The 16,646-nt window shown below is 36.6% G+C and overlaps 1 protein-coding gene across 1 annotated transcript; it reads left to right on the top strand.

Annotated features, from left to right (window-relative positions):
• The first annotated feature begins 14,554 nt into the window (after window positions 1-14,554).
• LOC149156589 (uncharacterized) lies at window positions 14,555-15,600 on the top strand. The gene is made up of 3 exons (XM_089445039.1): window positions 14,555-14,940; window positions 15,034-15,126; window positions 15,299-15,600. The coding sequence occupies exons 1-3, from the start codon at window positions 14,812-14,814 to the stop codon at window positions 15,494-15,496; spliced, it is 420 nt and encodes a 139-aa protein (XP_089301165.1). The 5' UTR covers window positions 14,555-14,811; the 3' UTR covers window positions 15,497-15,600.
• Window positions 15,601-16,646: the final 1,046 nt, after the last annotated feature.

The raw sequence follows: 16,646 nt of genomic DNA, 5'->3' as shown, positions 1-16,646 counted from the left end.
TGGAACTCTATGATTGTTGGATATTCTTAGAATGGACATGCCTATGAGGCATTGACGCTTTTCCATCAAACGCTGCTAGAGGAGGTGGTACCAGGTCCCGTTACTATGGTTAGTGTTCTCCGAGCATGTACATAGGTCGAAGCTCTTCAACAAGGTAAGTGTGTGCATAGTTACATGATTAGAAATGAGATTGAGATCAACATCTTTGTAGATACCTCCCTCACAGATCTCTATTCGAAATGTGCAAGTATTGAAATGGCACGTCTATTTTTTGACAAAATGTCTTGACAGAGATGTTGTGGCATGACTGCATGCAGTCAAAACACCCACGAATGTGATGTAGGTTGGCTTCACGCCACTGTGCTCCATTTGAGAAAAGAGCCCAAGAGCATTTTCAGCATGCTCGTTCATACCATGACCCTCAATAATGTCTTGACCGTTTCAGAGGGGCTATTGCGAGGTTTGCGTAATGGAGTTCGGACAGATTCAGGACGGGGGGGGTTTTCTGCATTTTAAGACGGTGATTCGAGGTTTTGTTTCTGAAGCATAAAATCTCTGTAGCGAAAATGAAGTCTTCTCTAAGGAAGCTGCGAGGGTTTTCACTCAGCAAACATGGAGTTAAAGAGAAACTGGGCGCGGTCTATCATAGCCAGAAGCAGCAGCAGCTGCCACCTCCGGCTTCCCTGGACGAGCTCGTTCAAGCTTCCCAGGTACCGATTTCATGGATCATTTTTCAAGTTAGGGCATGCTGTTGCGTTATTTATATTTTCAAGAAAATTGAGCTTTTTCCTTTAAAAGAATTCGCGATAAAGAGGTTCTTGTTGCGTTTTAGAGATAGCCTGTGACGAATGATTTTCAAAAATGAAATGCGAAGCGTTAGTTCTCTTGATGAGTTCAGAATGTAGTGATTTCTTTGATAAATTGTAAAGTTAGGACAGTTTATGATATTTCAGGTTTCAAGCATGGAAGTTGAGCTTTGCCTTAAAATGAATTGCATTTTTTTTTGCCCAAAACGGTTTTCTTCGAGTTATGCAGATCGAATTTAGGCGATGATTTAATCATCTAGACAATTCTAGAGGTTTATTAAGCCCGTCTAACTTAAAAAAATATAGTGCATGAAATCACTACATCCTAGACTTCTAACATTTAATCCCAATGTTTTTTACACTGGATCTGTAAACCCGATAACAATCACTTCCGACGTAGCATTTCAATTTCTTTAAAAGCAAAGCGCGGTTCGATGCTTAAAACTTCCAATATCACAACGGCCTGTCCTAACTTTAGAGATAATCAATGAGGTATTCATTTAAAAGAAAAACTCTATGGCCGTGTGTGAAACTAAAATATCACGACAGCCTGTCCTAAGTTCATAGATAATCACTGAAGTGTTCCTTTCGAATGAACGATTAATTTCCATGGGTAAAAGTTCAAATATCAGGATAGCCTGTCTTAACTTCACAGATAATCAATGAAGTCGCTAGATAGAAAATCCTAGAAGTTTTTGATCACAGTGGCGGAAAGAACATAACTTGTTAGGTCATTGAGATGTTGCCTTTGGCAATCAGTGACCCTAGGGCTTGATCTCGTCACCTCTCGCTGGCATGTGTAAAGGGCTATCATGCTATGTTGAGGGTTGATTGTTATGTTATTTGAATTTTTATGCATGTAGGTTGAGCTTTACCTTCAAATGAATTGTAGCATTGTGTGAAAAGGGTTCTCGTTGAGTCTTTGTTGTTAACGATTTGCTAAGTTGATCAAATTTAGGGCTGTAAACATGAATCATCATGCTTCTAGATAATGCGAGAACTTTTGTGTGTTATGTAACATGTTGAAGTGCAGAACTGAGTGGCTCGTTGAGAGGTTTACTTTTGCAATTGCTGATTCTGCACAGTTTGAACTTGTGACCTCTGGCTGGCATGTGACAAGGGCTAATCGTATGACTCACTGAACCTAAATTGAGTGAAAAATACAGCTCAAAACACTTCAAGTCAATGAGAAGCCATCTGCTCTGGAGGAATTAAATTGTCTATGAAATTTAAATACAGAAATTTTGAGTCTTAATTAGCTTAATGTTGCTTAGGTTCCATTCCCAGAAAATGATTGGCATTAGGAAGTTTGAATCTCTTTTCATTCAACAGTGCTGTTTAGATAATATCTTAGCACAGTCGTCTTCAATATCGTTTCATGCTGCATGCTTTGATTTTTGGGGTAATTAAGATTTTATTAAAATACAACTTGTAACAAAATGAGGATAATAATGGTTTCCCCTGTTGATTCTGAGCATGTGCTATATTTTTCATTGCTTTACATCTTTCAAAAAAAGAGAGGACTTTAACATCTCCTTACGTGAAATTCCTGGTTTAAACCCTTATATGTTCATATTGAATATTTTGTTGCATGTGCTGTTAATCAGGCATAAGTTTTATTCAGTTCTGAGTAAATATTGCAGCTCAAAGTACAACAAACCTAAACTTATAAAAGTTTCATTCTAAGACTTTTTCATCCAACTTTTAATTTACTATTAACAACCACTGAAAGTCGTCCCCATTCTACTAATCAGCTATAGTTAGCTTATCTTAATTAATTAAGCGTAAGTTGTATCCAGTTCCAAGCAAAATGCTGCAGTTCAAAGTACAACAAATACACTAATAAAAATCATATTCTAACCTTTTGCTATCCAACACATTATCTTAAAATTTATATCCATGAATAACCTATGGCAGTCATTCCTAATCTAGTAAGTACTAAGCAGCTAGAGTTAGCTTATCTAAAACTACTTCTACATCATGCACTTGCCATTTTAAACACAAAGTCAAATTCTTTTTCGTTATTGAGAGTGTTTATGCTAAAGACAATAAGGGTGGCTCTTAAGTTTTTTGTTTATGTGCTACAGAATCTCCTCTACAGTAAGCGAAACCATTCTAGGTGCGGGGTAGGATGTGCAGGGTTGAGAGGGAGACAGATGCTACTTGCCTTCCTTTGTTCTCTCGACTCAGCAACTTGTCTGTTTGCTAAACATTAGAGGAATTTTTAACCTTTTAGAAGTTGATTATATGGGAGAAGACAGTCAGGATTCAAAATAATAAACTTATGTTCTTTAATGAAATACCACTGGAGTGTTTTTGGTCATTCATACTGAAAGAATTTTTGGTCATTCTTACTCTCATCTACATTTTTGTAATTAAATTGTACTTCAGACTCTTTTTTTTTAATTTTTTTTTTTCAACTCGTGTCTCCCATATCTCTCTTACTTTCCAACTATGTTGCATGGAGAGTCAACATGTGCCTGATGAAAAATCCCTTGTACCCTGCATTCCAGTGTTTTGGGGACTTAAAAATGGCTTGGGAATGTCCCAGAATAGCTGGGGGCATCATTGGAGACATGGGAACTTCTAGGGCATTCCCAATCCGTCCCTCACAAAAATATCTGGGACAGTCAACTGACCCTTGAACCTACTGACAGTTCAAGATTATATCTATATATATAGATATATATAACCTAAATCCATCCCTGCACCTGCCTGAAGTCTAAATCCTACCTGCTTCTAATTTTCTAAATCCTACCTGTCATCTCAGCATATCATTCTAAAATTGTTCTCAGCAATTCCTTTCTGCGGCGCTGGCACTCACAGACTCCAGTGCATCATACTCTCAGTCAATACTTGCTATTCCTCTGCAATTCTTATCCCTGACTGTATTTATAATCTTTATTAGTGTCAGGGGGGTGGGCATCAACGGCGGCTTTTGGGATCTATTTAAATTTTCTCTTTGAATTTATTTAAATTCTTATTCACAGTGTTTCTTATTTGCAATTGGAATTTATTTAAATGTTTTATATTTATCGTGGTGAATTAAGAAAAAAATATTATTATTATTATTATATTTAATATTTTATTATTTTCAAAATTTTAAATATTTATGATTACTATTACTATTATTATTATAATATATAAAATAATTTATATATTATTGCCATCTCCAACTTTCTGTCCCCTGAAAAATTTGGGGGTGCACTCTGGTGGTTCCGGAAACTTACCCACCATCCCTGCTACCCCCCATCCCAAAGCCAGTGCGACATAGCTTTCTAACTATGTGTTTGCTGCAACAAGGTGGTACAATTCGAGTTCAATTACTTTTTCCAGAAAGGCAGAAACAAGTTAGTTGCTTGCAGTTGTCTCAAGTTATTTTGCTTCATTGAATAGAGTGAGAAGTCCTCATGAGTCAAGGCCAGTATAATCCCCATGAGATTTGAACCTTTCTGAACATTGCAAGTATGAATTCTATTCACCATTTGGACTGACCATGGAGAGTAGTTGCCTAAGATACAACTGTTTGCAGCTGAGTTAAGGTTACTTTTCACTAATAAATAAACTAAGCTAAATAAAAGTGATTTGTAGACTGGTCATCTAGCATTCTGTTATCACAAAATCAGGTACTGAAGGCTGCTAATCAGCAAGACTCTGTGTAACTGTTTCAAACCAGGCTTTTAACTAAGGCTTAGCCTCCTTAGTCTGAGAGGGCTCTCTCATAGGTTATTGAATTGAACAAGATGGCTAACTCTTACAAGACACATGAAAAATGTACTGGCTGGACAGAATTGCTTCCCATTGGGCTTATGGAGTCACTAATATCTCAGTAAACAATAACACTATCCTTTCATAGAAATCAGGGCACTTTACATCTAATGTTCAAACATAACTTACATGAAACATAGTTTGCCTAGGCATACAGGAAGTCAGAGCATGATTCATGAGTTCTGAGTGATTATGCATTAACCAAACTGTAAAAGAACATTAAAGAGAATAAACCATCATATATTTGAACAATAAGATCTATTGTGAATCCTGAGAAGAAACAACAGTCATTTGCATGACTGAAATCTGCTATACATAAACCAAAACAGTCTTCTCCAAAAACATCCAACCCCTATTACATCCAAGTCTGATCTATATATAGGGATACATTCTTAAACACCTTGAGCTTCCTCCTCCAGCATGAGGGGAGCTCGAAGACTGCTATTAACTACTCCTATCTACTGTTTAACTAATTCATTAAATACATTAAGTGCTGAACTGTAATTACAAAGAGTCCTAATTTAATCAAAACTCAAATTCTGTCCTCCTCGTAGCATGATTCCTTCTTGATTCTTGACACCTGTCTTCTTTCTGTTTTGGCCGAGATAGCTTAGAGGAGAATGCAATGAACAAACTGGCTTTGGATACTGGATGCGTTGATGGTTCATTAATCATCAAGATAAGTCCCCTGTTTTCCCGGTCCTTGTCTCCCATCATTCTTCACAAATTAAGTAACATGTTCCCAGCTCTTTAATTCCTCAAAAACTACGAGCATCACCATATTCCCCAATGTGCTGGAAGCCTTGTTGATTGAACAGGTGTATAAACCAAAATCTCCGTATGCATTTCCTATCAGAACCCTAACAACCGGTAATAAAGTACCTTTATCAAAGCTTTCACTAAAGACAAAATATTTCACCTTTTCAAAAAGGCACACTTGTCATTCTCTGAATAGCTAGGATAGCCTCATGTGGTCTTCCTTATGTTCCTTAGGTGTTTCCTTCAAAAATTTGCTGATCTCATCATTAAACTGTTTGTTTTCATCATAAAACAGCACCTACAACAGTTTCGTAGCGCGCTACGAAACTGCTGTTTTCTGCTAAAACAGAGTATATTTGCATTAAGGTGTCTTTTGCTTGAACTTATGACTCTTAAGACTTCTTCTACAGGTGTCAGAGACTTAGATGACTTCAAAATAATGGAGCTTAAACAAAATTGACCAAAACTAAGAATGGCACCTTTTTCTTCAAATCAGTGAGCTAGTTGACCTAGATGTATCTTCAAATTTGCAACCTCCTTTAAGGCTTTGTTTTCAGCTCTCGGGCTCATGTTCATTTTTCTGATGAGTATAGCTTGCTTGAGGGCTGGAACCGTCCATGTATACACATCAGCCACTGAATCTACCTGACCCACTAGGTTTTTGCTACCTTTTAACACAGCTCTTCGATAGTTGGCATATCTAACTGCAAGCTCCTTAGTAACATTCTTCACCTGGGCAACTTCATCTTTTGCTGCTCCCGCTTGGTTCTTTATGGCTATAACATTTCCTCCTTGGGTAATAATAACCTTTCTGTTCTTGTCTTTATGCTTGACTACCTCCACTGTTTTGGTCAATACTTCAATTACCTCTATTCTGGGCATCTTTACAGCTATCTCTCCTTTATGCACTTTCTCAGCTTCTCTAACTTGTTTCCTTGTAACCAGCCTTCGTGGTTTGAACATAAACTCCTCACTAGGTTCATCAAACCTTAGTCTCTTCGAAGCTTTTGATTTCTTAGTGCTCTCAGGTGATGATTGAGTTAAATCAATATGCATAGGTTCAATATGCACCGGTTCTACCTGCTCAAACTCAATGGCCTCAAGCAAATCACTTAAGCTGGCCTTTGATATCGGACTTTCCTCAACATCTACTGATTTGCCCTTCTCTTTGCTTAATTGATTCCTGGTCTTTACTCTTGATACCTTTTCAGACCCACTTGATCCAGGTGCATCTTTCTTGTGCTTAACCCTTTCTTTTAATGATGGCTGAGATGTCTCTTTAATAACCAAGGGCTTTACTGGTTTTTTCAACTGAGACCTGGTTTTCTTTTTATCCTTAGCCTCCTTTCTAAGCTCAGCTATTGTAGGTTCCTCCACTGATTCTTCTCTTTCTCTAACCGGTTGTGGGGTGAGGCCTGTCTTACTCTGAAAACCAGCCATATAGATGAAAGAATTCCAATCCCTACCAATTTTCTGAAGACCATCCAGCACTAACAGTTTGACTAGACCATGGTGAAATAACGATGTCTCACAATCATCCTTCCTCAATTGGACTTTGTCACACATCTTGTTGAGGCTACGAAACAAGTAAAATGGGATATCTATAGATGCTTTACCCGTAAAATGCAGCAACAACTTAAAATGATAGGAATAAACCTTATTATATCTGCCCTCACAGGTTAAATACTTTTGAATACAGTTAAGAAGCATGGCATAGTGCTCCTTAACATAACTTCTAGGCACAGCCTTGGTTAGATCTTCATTCACATAGGCTTCTTTCAAGAACTCTTTGCAGGGGTTCATATCAAATTTGAAGTTTTTAAACCACTCCTGCCCTCCTCTCGGAATCTCAGTTACATTAGCAATAGCCTCTGGAGATACTTGGAATTCTAACATAGACACTTTAGAATTTAAACCTGTAAAGTTCAAGGCAAACTCTTTTGTTACCTGAGTGTGGCCACCCTTCAGTTTTTCACAGAAACTCCAGCAACCAGCATCTTTGAAATCTTTTCTTACACCTTCATCTCTCAATGCAAGGTCCAATCCTTCAGGCTCTGCCTTCTGACATCTTCCAGACCGATGCTCCTTCTTCTCCATTCCGCTTTTGAAATCTTTCGCATAGAGAAACACCACTAGCCTCAACTCAAATGGCAAATTCAAATTTTAGAACGCAGGCTCGCTTGCAATCCGGCTCTCTTGAAGAAGAAACTCGGGCTCATTTGCAATTCAATTGTCTTATCATCCAAGCGGGTCAGTTTATGCATCATTAACAAACATCATAACACAACCATGCATGACAAAACCGTTTGAATGATTTTTATGTGTGTGGCTATGAACCTATTGGTGGAGTGATGGCTCATAATTTCTTGGAAAGAACGCCAACTGACAATAACCGGACGGACACAATGACTCATCCCCAGACATGACACTTTAAGAATCTGCGCTGCAAAATCCCCGAATCCGTGATTTCGTAGCGCAGATAGTTATAAATTAGAAAAATGCGCTGTGAAATGGCTGGATACTGATGCGCTGCGAAAAGGCTAAAACATCATTGCACTGCAAAATCAACCAATAAAATTGCGCTGCGAAAATGCGGAAAGGACCAGTGACGTATACAAGATAAGACATGTCTTATACAATCATGATGGAGGATGACTAACGGTATTTGAAAATGATTCACATCAATATCCTTTAGAAACATGACCCCTAAGTAGTAAACATAGGACAACAACCATTTGACACCCATTTTTGACAATGAAATTTTTTGGACAAAATTTATGTACATGTGACTGCAGTTCTAGGTGATAACACATTCCATGAATTCTATTTTACAATTTTGTGGAACTTCCTATTCTTTCTATAGAATTCTGTGGAACTAAATATTATTTTCATCCTCCCCAAGTTAATGGTTTATTCAATCTACTGCTATTGTATTTTACAGGATTGGTCTGTCCTGATCTATATCCCAGGTTAAATGGAATAATTTTCAATTATCTTGGAGTGTATAAGATGTTTAAAACAGAGAAACGGTTTGTAAATTCTTTAGTACTTCCTCTAAGATTGAAAAAAGCAGAGGCTGGTCAATTTCAATTTGATTTACTCTTGCTCCCAGAGTTCATTGTGAAAGTCTTGGATGAGATTTTTCTTAATTTTTTTTTTAATTTTATTTATCAGGCAGGGATAAGTGGCTTTTATGTTAATTTCTTGTGATTGCAGAATGGTTCCGAGGTTAATAATTTTTTTCACAGTTATAGCTGGAATCCATTTATTGATAACCTATGTTCCTTCTTGTAATAATCTACATAATATTTGACTTTTTTTCTTTTCAAAGAAAAAAAATGTATATATTATTTAGGCAAAAATATATGCATCTTCTGACTGGCAACTGATTTTTCAGTTTTGCCAAAATCATGACTGGCTGTTTTCTAATCTTCCCAAAAAAAAATATTTGACATTGGTAATCCTGTTGATACAAATTACCTTTTTTTCATTTGCGTTATCCTTAGGCAGAATTGTTTCCAGGAGGCTTGAAATTTCCATTAGTTCCTGTGTAAGTTCACATACTAAGGATTTAGGGTAAGTGTTGCACCATATTCTTGATCTACACATTACGGAAGCGTCGACCCTAAATCAAGGTGAACAACTTGCTTGGCAAGTTGAATAAATTCTGCCCTAATTGCTTGACGTTCAGGGCTACAAATCTAATTCTTTTCAGAGCTGAATCTGTTTATGAGAGATAAAACACACAAATGGCATAATAATCATTTATTGCTCATCATAACATTCAAATGCATGAGATCCATGCCTTCCAAGTCACTTTCATGATGGAACAATTGACTACATAAACAGTTTAATTTTTAGCTTGTTTCCATTGCTTTCTTGCAATCATTCTGATAAATCTAGCAACAGAGAACATCTCCAAGGACAGAGTCATGCCAAAACAAGATGAACAATTTGACTAATATAATTGGAATGATCTATGTTATTGAAGTTCGATGTCTGGAGTTTGAGATCACATTATTCTAATCTGCAAGTATTCATGATGGGTTTGGTATTTTATAGCTTGATACATCTTCTAAAGACTCACATTAACGCATGAACAAGCCTACCTCTCTACCCTTTGGAATTTATGAACAAGGTTTGCTACTCTGCAACCAGATCACACTCTGCTCTGTCAAAAAGTTTCCTTTTTGAAAATTTTTGCATGACTGATATCTCAGGTATATCCAAAACTAAATCAGTGCTGATAACAACCAAAACATCCACTCAATAATACTAGCATCACACTGGTTCTATCTTCTGTTACTAGGAGTTCAAGTACTAGCTTTTACTGCAGAATTCTTGAGATCATGCTAACGTCCTGAATGATCAAACTTTGGGGTTTATTTGCATCATTGTTATGTAAACTTTCTTGTTTTGGAACTAGTATATATCTTCTATTTTTTATTTTTATTTTTTATTATTATTATTGTGGATGCATTGTTTTACATACACAGTCTTGTGCTTTGGTGCTGGTGTCTTTCTGTCATATCTGAACATCATTAATGTGTTTATTTGGCACTATTTTGACCATTGTATGTTGGAATCTAAACTTTGATTTCATTTACAGCCCTGCTCTCTTGAATTTTGGAAAATTTTGACATTGTTTCAAATTTGATTCATATTTGAAATAACACTTGAATGCTCATTAATTGGTATACATCTGGAAGCACTAAGGGAGCATTTCTATGTTGTTTCATCATTTACACAGGGTACTTCCTAACTGTTATTCTACCCCGGATTCAGAGGAGCAGCCAAGATTTTATCCATAGTTTCCTTCCTTCCAACTTTAGATGGGATCTCACCTCAACCTTCTGCCTTGGTGGTCAATCAACATCTTTGATGCCTGTTCGGGGTTGTGCCATATTAGGTTACAGATCATACATAATCAGACCGAGTTATGGACCAGCTCCAGACAGATCCAGAGTATGGCGCCTTCCACCCATTAGGGGTAAATCAGCTCCAGACTGATCCAGAGTATGACACCTTCCACCTATTAGACTAGGCCATACATAATCAGAGCGAGTTATGGACCAGCTCCAGACAGATACTTTGCAGATCCAAAGTATGGCACCTTCCACCCATTAGGGGTAAACCAGCTCCAGACAGATCCAGAGTATGGCACCTTCCACCCATTAGGGGTAAACCAGCTCCAGACTGATCCAGAGTATGGCACCTTCCACCCATTAGGGGTAAACTAGCTCCAGACTGATCCAGAGTATGGCACCTTCCACCTATTAGACTAGCCCTACATTCAGCAGAGCAGAGATAATATTTTCAAGAGTTTCCTTGCTTGGACATTAGATGATAGGAGAGCATTTTGCATATGTTCTTAGGATGCTTTTGTGCAGATTATAGTGGGTTGGTAAGGGATCCCCCTCCCCAAACACCCTATCGGCATAGTTAAGACTTGAGTTTAGGGTGGCTTTAATTATCTCTGGTAATAGAAAATGATACGGAGGATTGTGCATAACCCACCCCCTTTTTTATTCCAATAAGCAGAGGTGGTCACTATGGTAATCCGATTTCAATTTGTAGTTAGAAAATTGGGTCACAACTTTCCATATTTTTTGTTTTGTTTTGTCTTTTTACATCAAACAATAGTATATTTATTAGAACCATAGTCAACTAAACAAACAGGAAACAATTTATTTGACAGGTGGAAGAAGTGATAGGCTTAGAGCAATTGAATTGTAGGCCATGCTTCTTGACAAATTGATGAACAGATGTCTCCTTACTTGAGATTTAGGTTGGCACCATGGCACCATCCTGTCCATCATTATACACTAATCTTGTCATTATCTTCTTCACTGTGAATGACTGGCCTGTTCCCTGCAAATAGATCTGGGCATAGAGGAGCCAATCCAAGAACAGTAATCTCTAGCACAAGACAATATTAATGATCTAAATACCTAATCCTGAAGCTTGAGTTTGATTTTTCTCTACTGGTTCTGAATCTCTGATTGAGAATCTCCCACTCGTCATTATCAAACCTTCTCCTTCATCATTGGCATCAGCTGCACTGCTGAGGTACGTTGGTTGGTTGTCATTGGACTTGAGAGCTTGAAGTTTCAAATGATTATAGTAACAGACAGCCAGAAAAGCCAGTCCACACCCACTCAAGTTTATGACTGTAACCTTTTCATTTATTACAGACAAAGATTATGTTATGAGCAGCCAGTCCTTGACAAGACCAGCAACATTCATAGTCAAGGCTGAAGTCTTTCCTATCAGAAGAAACACTGCAAGATTAAGAGCCAAGGCACAAGCAGAATGTCATGTAATCCAAATCAAAGGAAGAGACCCTGATTATCAGAAATGGGTATTCTACTAAGGCCCAGGGGTTGCTGAGAAAAACAAGGCAACAAGGAGCAACAAAGATGTGATGGGATTCAACTTAATCGCTTTTGATGTTCGTGGAATTTGTATGAGAACCAATTGGGTAGTCTCACATGCAACTACACTTAACTGGAGAATCACCTCCCATGCATTCATCTTGGCCTCCCCATAAGCTGAAATAGTAACTCCAATGGATATGGCCAACATATTGGCCTCGGGCTCACCTTTATAAGCTTCTTTCTTCAGGGAAACCACAATCAAATACACAACAATGGGAATTAGAGCTTTCAGCATTTGAAATAATGATACTGAGAGGAAAACATAGGCAGAATTTGAAAACCAGGGACCCAAAGAATACACTTATCAATACTATGGGTTCAACGAGCTTGAAGACTCTTACAATAGCAACAGCCAGTGTTGAGTAGAAGCCCATGTGAATCATGGTGGGACTGATCACACTAAAGTTGTCAAGCAATGGCAACTCCAATGGATATGGCTAACATATTGGCCATGGCCTCACCTTTATAAGATTCTTTCTTCAGGGGAACTGCAATCGAATGCATATCAAATGGGCACAAGAGCTTTCAACATTTGAAATATCGATACTTTGAGAGACATGCACCAAAGGCTGCATCATTTAGGATTTGTACTCAGTTTAGGTGTCATATTCAAGGGGAAGTTGTTATGCTTTCCACCACTTCATAGATTGTTAGAGTGATGAAACAAAAGAGGCTCCCTCTTGAGGCTAGATTATGTCATTCATATCAGCTGTGTTGTTGATGTCCTAGCTCAGCCAGGTCTTGCCAAAACTCTGTTGAGGTTCAAAATTTATTATAAACTGAAATGTCTTCACAAGAATTGACCTCATAAAATGCCATAATCACAAGATATTCCATACATGGCTGTGATTATGGCTCGCAAGACCCTTAGAATTTGAGCAATGAGGCTCGCAACATCACTTATGATTATGCACTCTACAATTTTGTGACCAGCTGAATGTCAAGCAATTGAACCGCGATTTAAATCCTATTTTGTCAGCAATAAGTACTATACTTTGTCTTTATTTAGTGTAGAGAACCAAGCACTTATTCTGCTCATCTATAGAAGGGACAATGGTTGTTTGCCTATGAGGTATAAGGAAATCCTATCAGATGTTTTGTATTTTCGTATGGAATTGAATCATACTCCTGCACACTGTAACATTCATATATATCAACCTGTAGAGGCTTTAATAACACCTAGTATTCTGGTTAGTGATTTTATTGGACCTCATGTGCATATCCTACATGCACAGGATGGACTATTCATATGTTACAAGGTATTATTCTTATTATTTAGGGTGCACATCTTCAGGTGCTCAAGAACGATTACTAGAACAGTCAGTTAATTCTGCAATTTAAAGGATGAAAAAGGAGGTTATAGGAGTCTAGTTTTGGTTCTCATCCACAATGTCACACTAGTCTGCCTGGGCATGGTTCTCATGGTTTAATAGTGACTTGAGGAGTCATAATACCACAGATCACTAAACACGAATAGCTAAGGTAGCCCAAGGACAATAGCCATCTTTACACATTAATTAACAGATCTTACATTAATTATCCTAGGGGGTTTTAATACTTCCAAATGCTTAAAAAATAGTTAGCAGAGCATTCACATTACACATTCCAGCAATCTTTTCTATAAACCAACCAAATGCAGTTAGGAGAGCCCTCCTTTTACACTATACAACCTTATTGTTAGTATGATCAACCTTATTTTAATATATAGTGTGACAAACCGTATGTGACAGGCAGGTGGAAAACTTTTCTCGCAATTGACTAAGCGACGTCCTGTGAGCCAGACTTGAGACGAAAACCCTCGTCAAAAGTTTATTCTTGGCTCTTTTCCAAACAAATGAAGAGTCAATGAGGTTTTGTGTAATCACTTCTGGTATCGTATTGGGTTATTGTTAGAAGTGATAATTGGATTCGGATTCTCATCGAGTGAGTTGTTCTGCTTTCTCAATTTGAGAGGGTTTGTTTGGAGGGAAAAACGAAAGAGGACATACAAGAATAGTGAGGGGAAAGATGCAGAGGAAGAGGATTGAGAACATCGCCAGCAGGCAGGCTACATTTTCCAAACGTAGGTGGATTGCTGAAGAAATCTTACGAGCTCTCGGTGCTCTGCACTACAGAAGTTGAACTTGTGATTTTCTCCCCAGCAGGAAAGCACTATGAACTGTTTTTTAGTGCAAATCCTACTATTTTGATTCTAATAATCATGGCTATGCAAACCTCATGAGATTCTTACTAATAACCCTGGTGGTGCAAGCCCTAGTAAGCTCGATGTTGAAAAACTTAGTGTAAAACCTCCAAATCGCTGGTTTTGTTGTAGTGCTTATTGGAGAGTATATAAAAAATTTCACACCTTTTTATGAGATATGGGAGGAAAACATGTTAAAGATTTTTAATAAATATAAAATTTCCAAAATGATGCTAGTTACGTGTGATTCTTTTTTCATTGTTTGTGATTATGAAAAAGGAAACTCAATGTTTTTTCATTAGTGCACACATATTTCATTATATAATTGCATATAGAAAAATCATTCCAGAGCCGATAACAATAAAAATGAAGAATTTATGGTCCAACGTTATATTTAAGGGAGATGTTTAAGGATGACGTTTGAATTTTGTTTTTCATTTTAAGACATTTGGAGCAAATATTAGGAAGGACTTTGAGAAAGGATTGTCCTTGATTTTCAAAAATGGAGTTGTTCCTTTCCAGCCATATGCCCCAAGTGACCATCAAAGGGAGAGCTCATATGTTTTTTGGATGTTTTCTTTATAGCCATTCTTTTACACATATCCATAGAGTCCCCATGCCATTGATGTGAATTACTTGTTCGGTTTTTTTTAACCAAACAAGAAAAATTAAAAAAATGCCTCAAGATCAAAGACTGAAACAAAGACCTATTGACATACCTTTTAAAGTATGGAAAGAACTTGTAAAATCATATGAGAAGTTGGATGCACAAACAAAAGCCGGCAATGAGAGCATTCAGGTATTGAATTTTTCATTAAACATTATTTAGAATGTATTAATACTTATAAGTATCTTAGACATGTATTTGTGTGAAAATAAATTGAATTGGTTTATGTTTAAGGACAAGGCATCCAAGGCGAGGTTAACCAAGACAAAAGTCACTCATCGTAGTGGCCAGAAAGGTTTAAAAGCACTGATAACAACCTTTGTAAGTATATTAAACATGTGATATTTTTTTAATAAATTTTGTACTAGAAGAAAGTCATTGTTATCTAATTTCTCCCTATTTACTGATTGATAGGAACCAAAATATGGAAGACCTCCAAATCATTTGGAAAAGGAGGTGCTGCAGCAAAAGAGATGGGTTGAATTTGTTGTTTGGATGGACTCTATGGTATGTAATTTTAGTTGGATTTCCAATATACTTTTAAACCATATTTTCATTTTATTTTTTAGTACTATTAGATATTATATCTTACCTCATTTTATGGTTAACATTGTATAACAAAATCATGCATTGTGTTATGTAATTAATACTAACATGTAATATTGATTTTTTTTGTCAGAATGCTATAGGTAATGATTGCCAAGACGATGATCCAAATTATGTTCAACATATATCAGGAGATGATGAGGATGAGGATGAGGATGATGGTGGTGAAGGAGGAGATGATGATGATAGTTGCGGTGTTGGTGATGATGTGGATCAGAGTAATGAGGATGGTCAAGATGATCATGAGGATGATCTTGGTGGTGGTAGCTAGGCATGCACATGCATTGTTTTTTATGAAGAAATTATTGTGTAGAATGACATTGTTATGTTTAGATGGGTGTTGTGAATTTACCCTATATCAATGAGACATTTTGATTTTGTAATCATACGATGAGTTTGATTTATGTATGTTGTTAATTTTTTTATCGTAGAATAACGATATTCATGAAATATTTTGATTTGTTAATCATATTTGAATTTTACTTGTTTTGATTAAAAATAATACTGATTTTATTAGTATTATGTTGCTATTTTATACATGTTTTGAAAATTGTTAATGACACATTGTTATTTTTTTGGATGGATGTTGTCAATTTCTCTTAAATTTCTTTACAAATGATTTTGAATTGTGATATCTGCTTTAATGATATTTAGAAACTATCATATATTTCACTATGAATCTATAAAGGGGGTCATATATGTAAAGAAAAATATACTCTATATAAGAAGTCAAATGCGGATGTAACCATGGATGCAAAACTGGATGTTAAACTAGGAATTAATACAAAATGCAAACAATTGAAATACAAAGTGTTTTAAATTAGAAGTGAAAAATTGTGCAATAGTTGACACAAAGAAGGGAACAAAACATGGCATACAAAAGGATATCAAATTGGGCAAAAACAAGGACACATAAATGGGCACCAAATTAGATGCAAAAAAAGACAACAACTAGATGTAAGATAAGATGCAAAGTTGAGCGTTAAAAAGAAGCAAAAAACGTTACAAATTAATATGCCAAATGATGATGCAAATAATGGTGTAAATTTGGGATGCAAACTTGGGTGCAAAAAAAGGAAAAAAAAAAGATGTAAGAAAAGACATAAAACAAGATGCAAAATGGGGCTGAAAAAATGTGAAACCAAGGATGCCATATTGGATGTAAAAAATGATTCCTAATCACATGAAAATTTAGGCTCGAACTCAGACACAAAATTATATGCAAATGTGGACACAAAATGAGGCAAAAAAGATGCAAATTTGGATGGTGAAAACGATGTAAAACTAGAAACCAAAAAAATGCAAAATTGGATGAAAAAGTCGGTGTAAATAATGGTGCAACATTGGACACAAGTAGACACAAAAAATGGTGCAAAAAGGGGCATAAAATAGCTTAAAATTAGATGCAAAACTTGGTGTAA

This window comes from Pinus tabuliformis, chromosome 9, assembly GCF_031772625.1.
Source record: "Pinus tabuliformis cultivar Carrire ecotype Pingquan chromosome 9, CPIR1, whole genome shotgun sequence".
Classification (NCBI taxonomy): domain Eukaryota; kingdom Viridiplantae; phylum Streptophyta; class Pinopsida; order Pinales; family Pinaceae; genus Pinus; species Pinus tabuliformis.
This window is presented reverse-complemented; position numbering and strand designations above follow the sequence as displayed.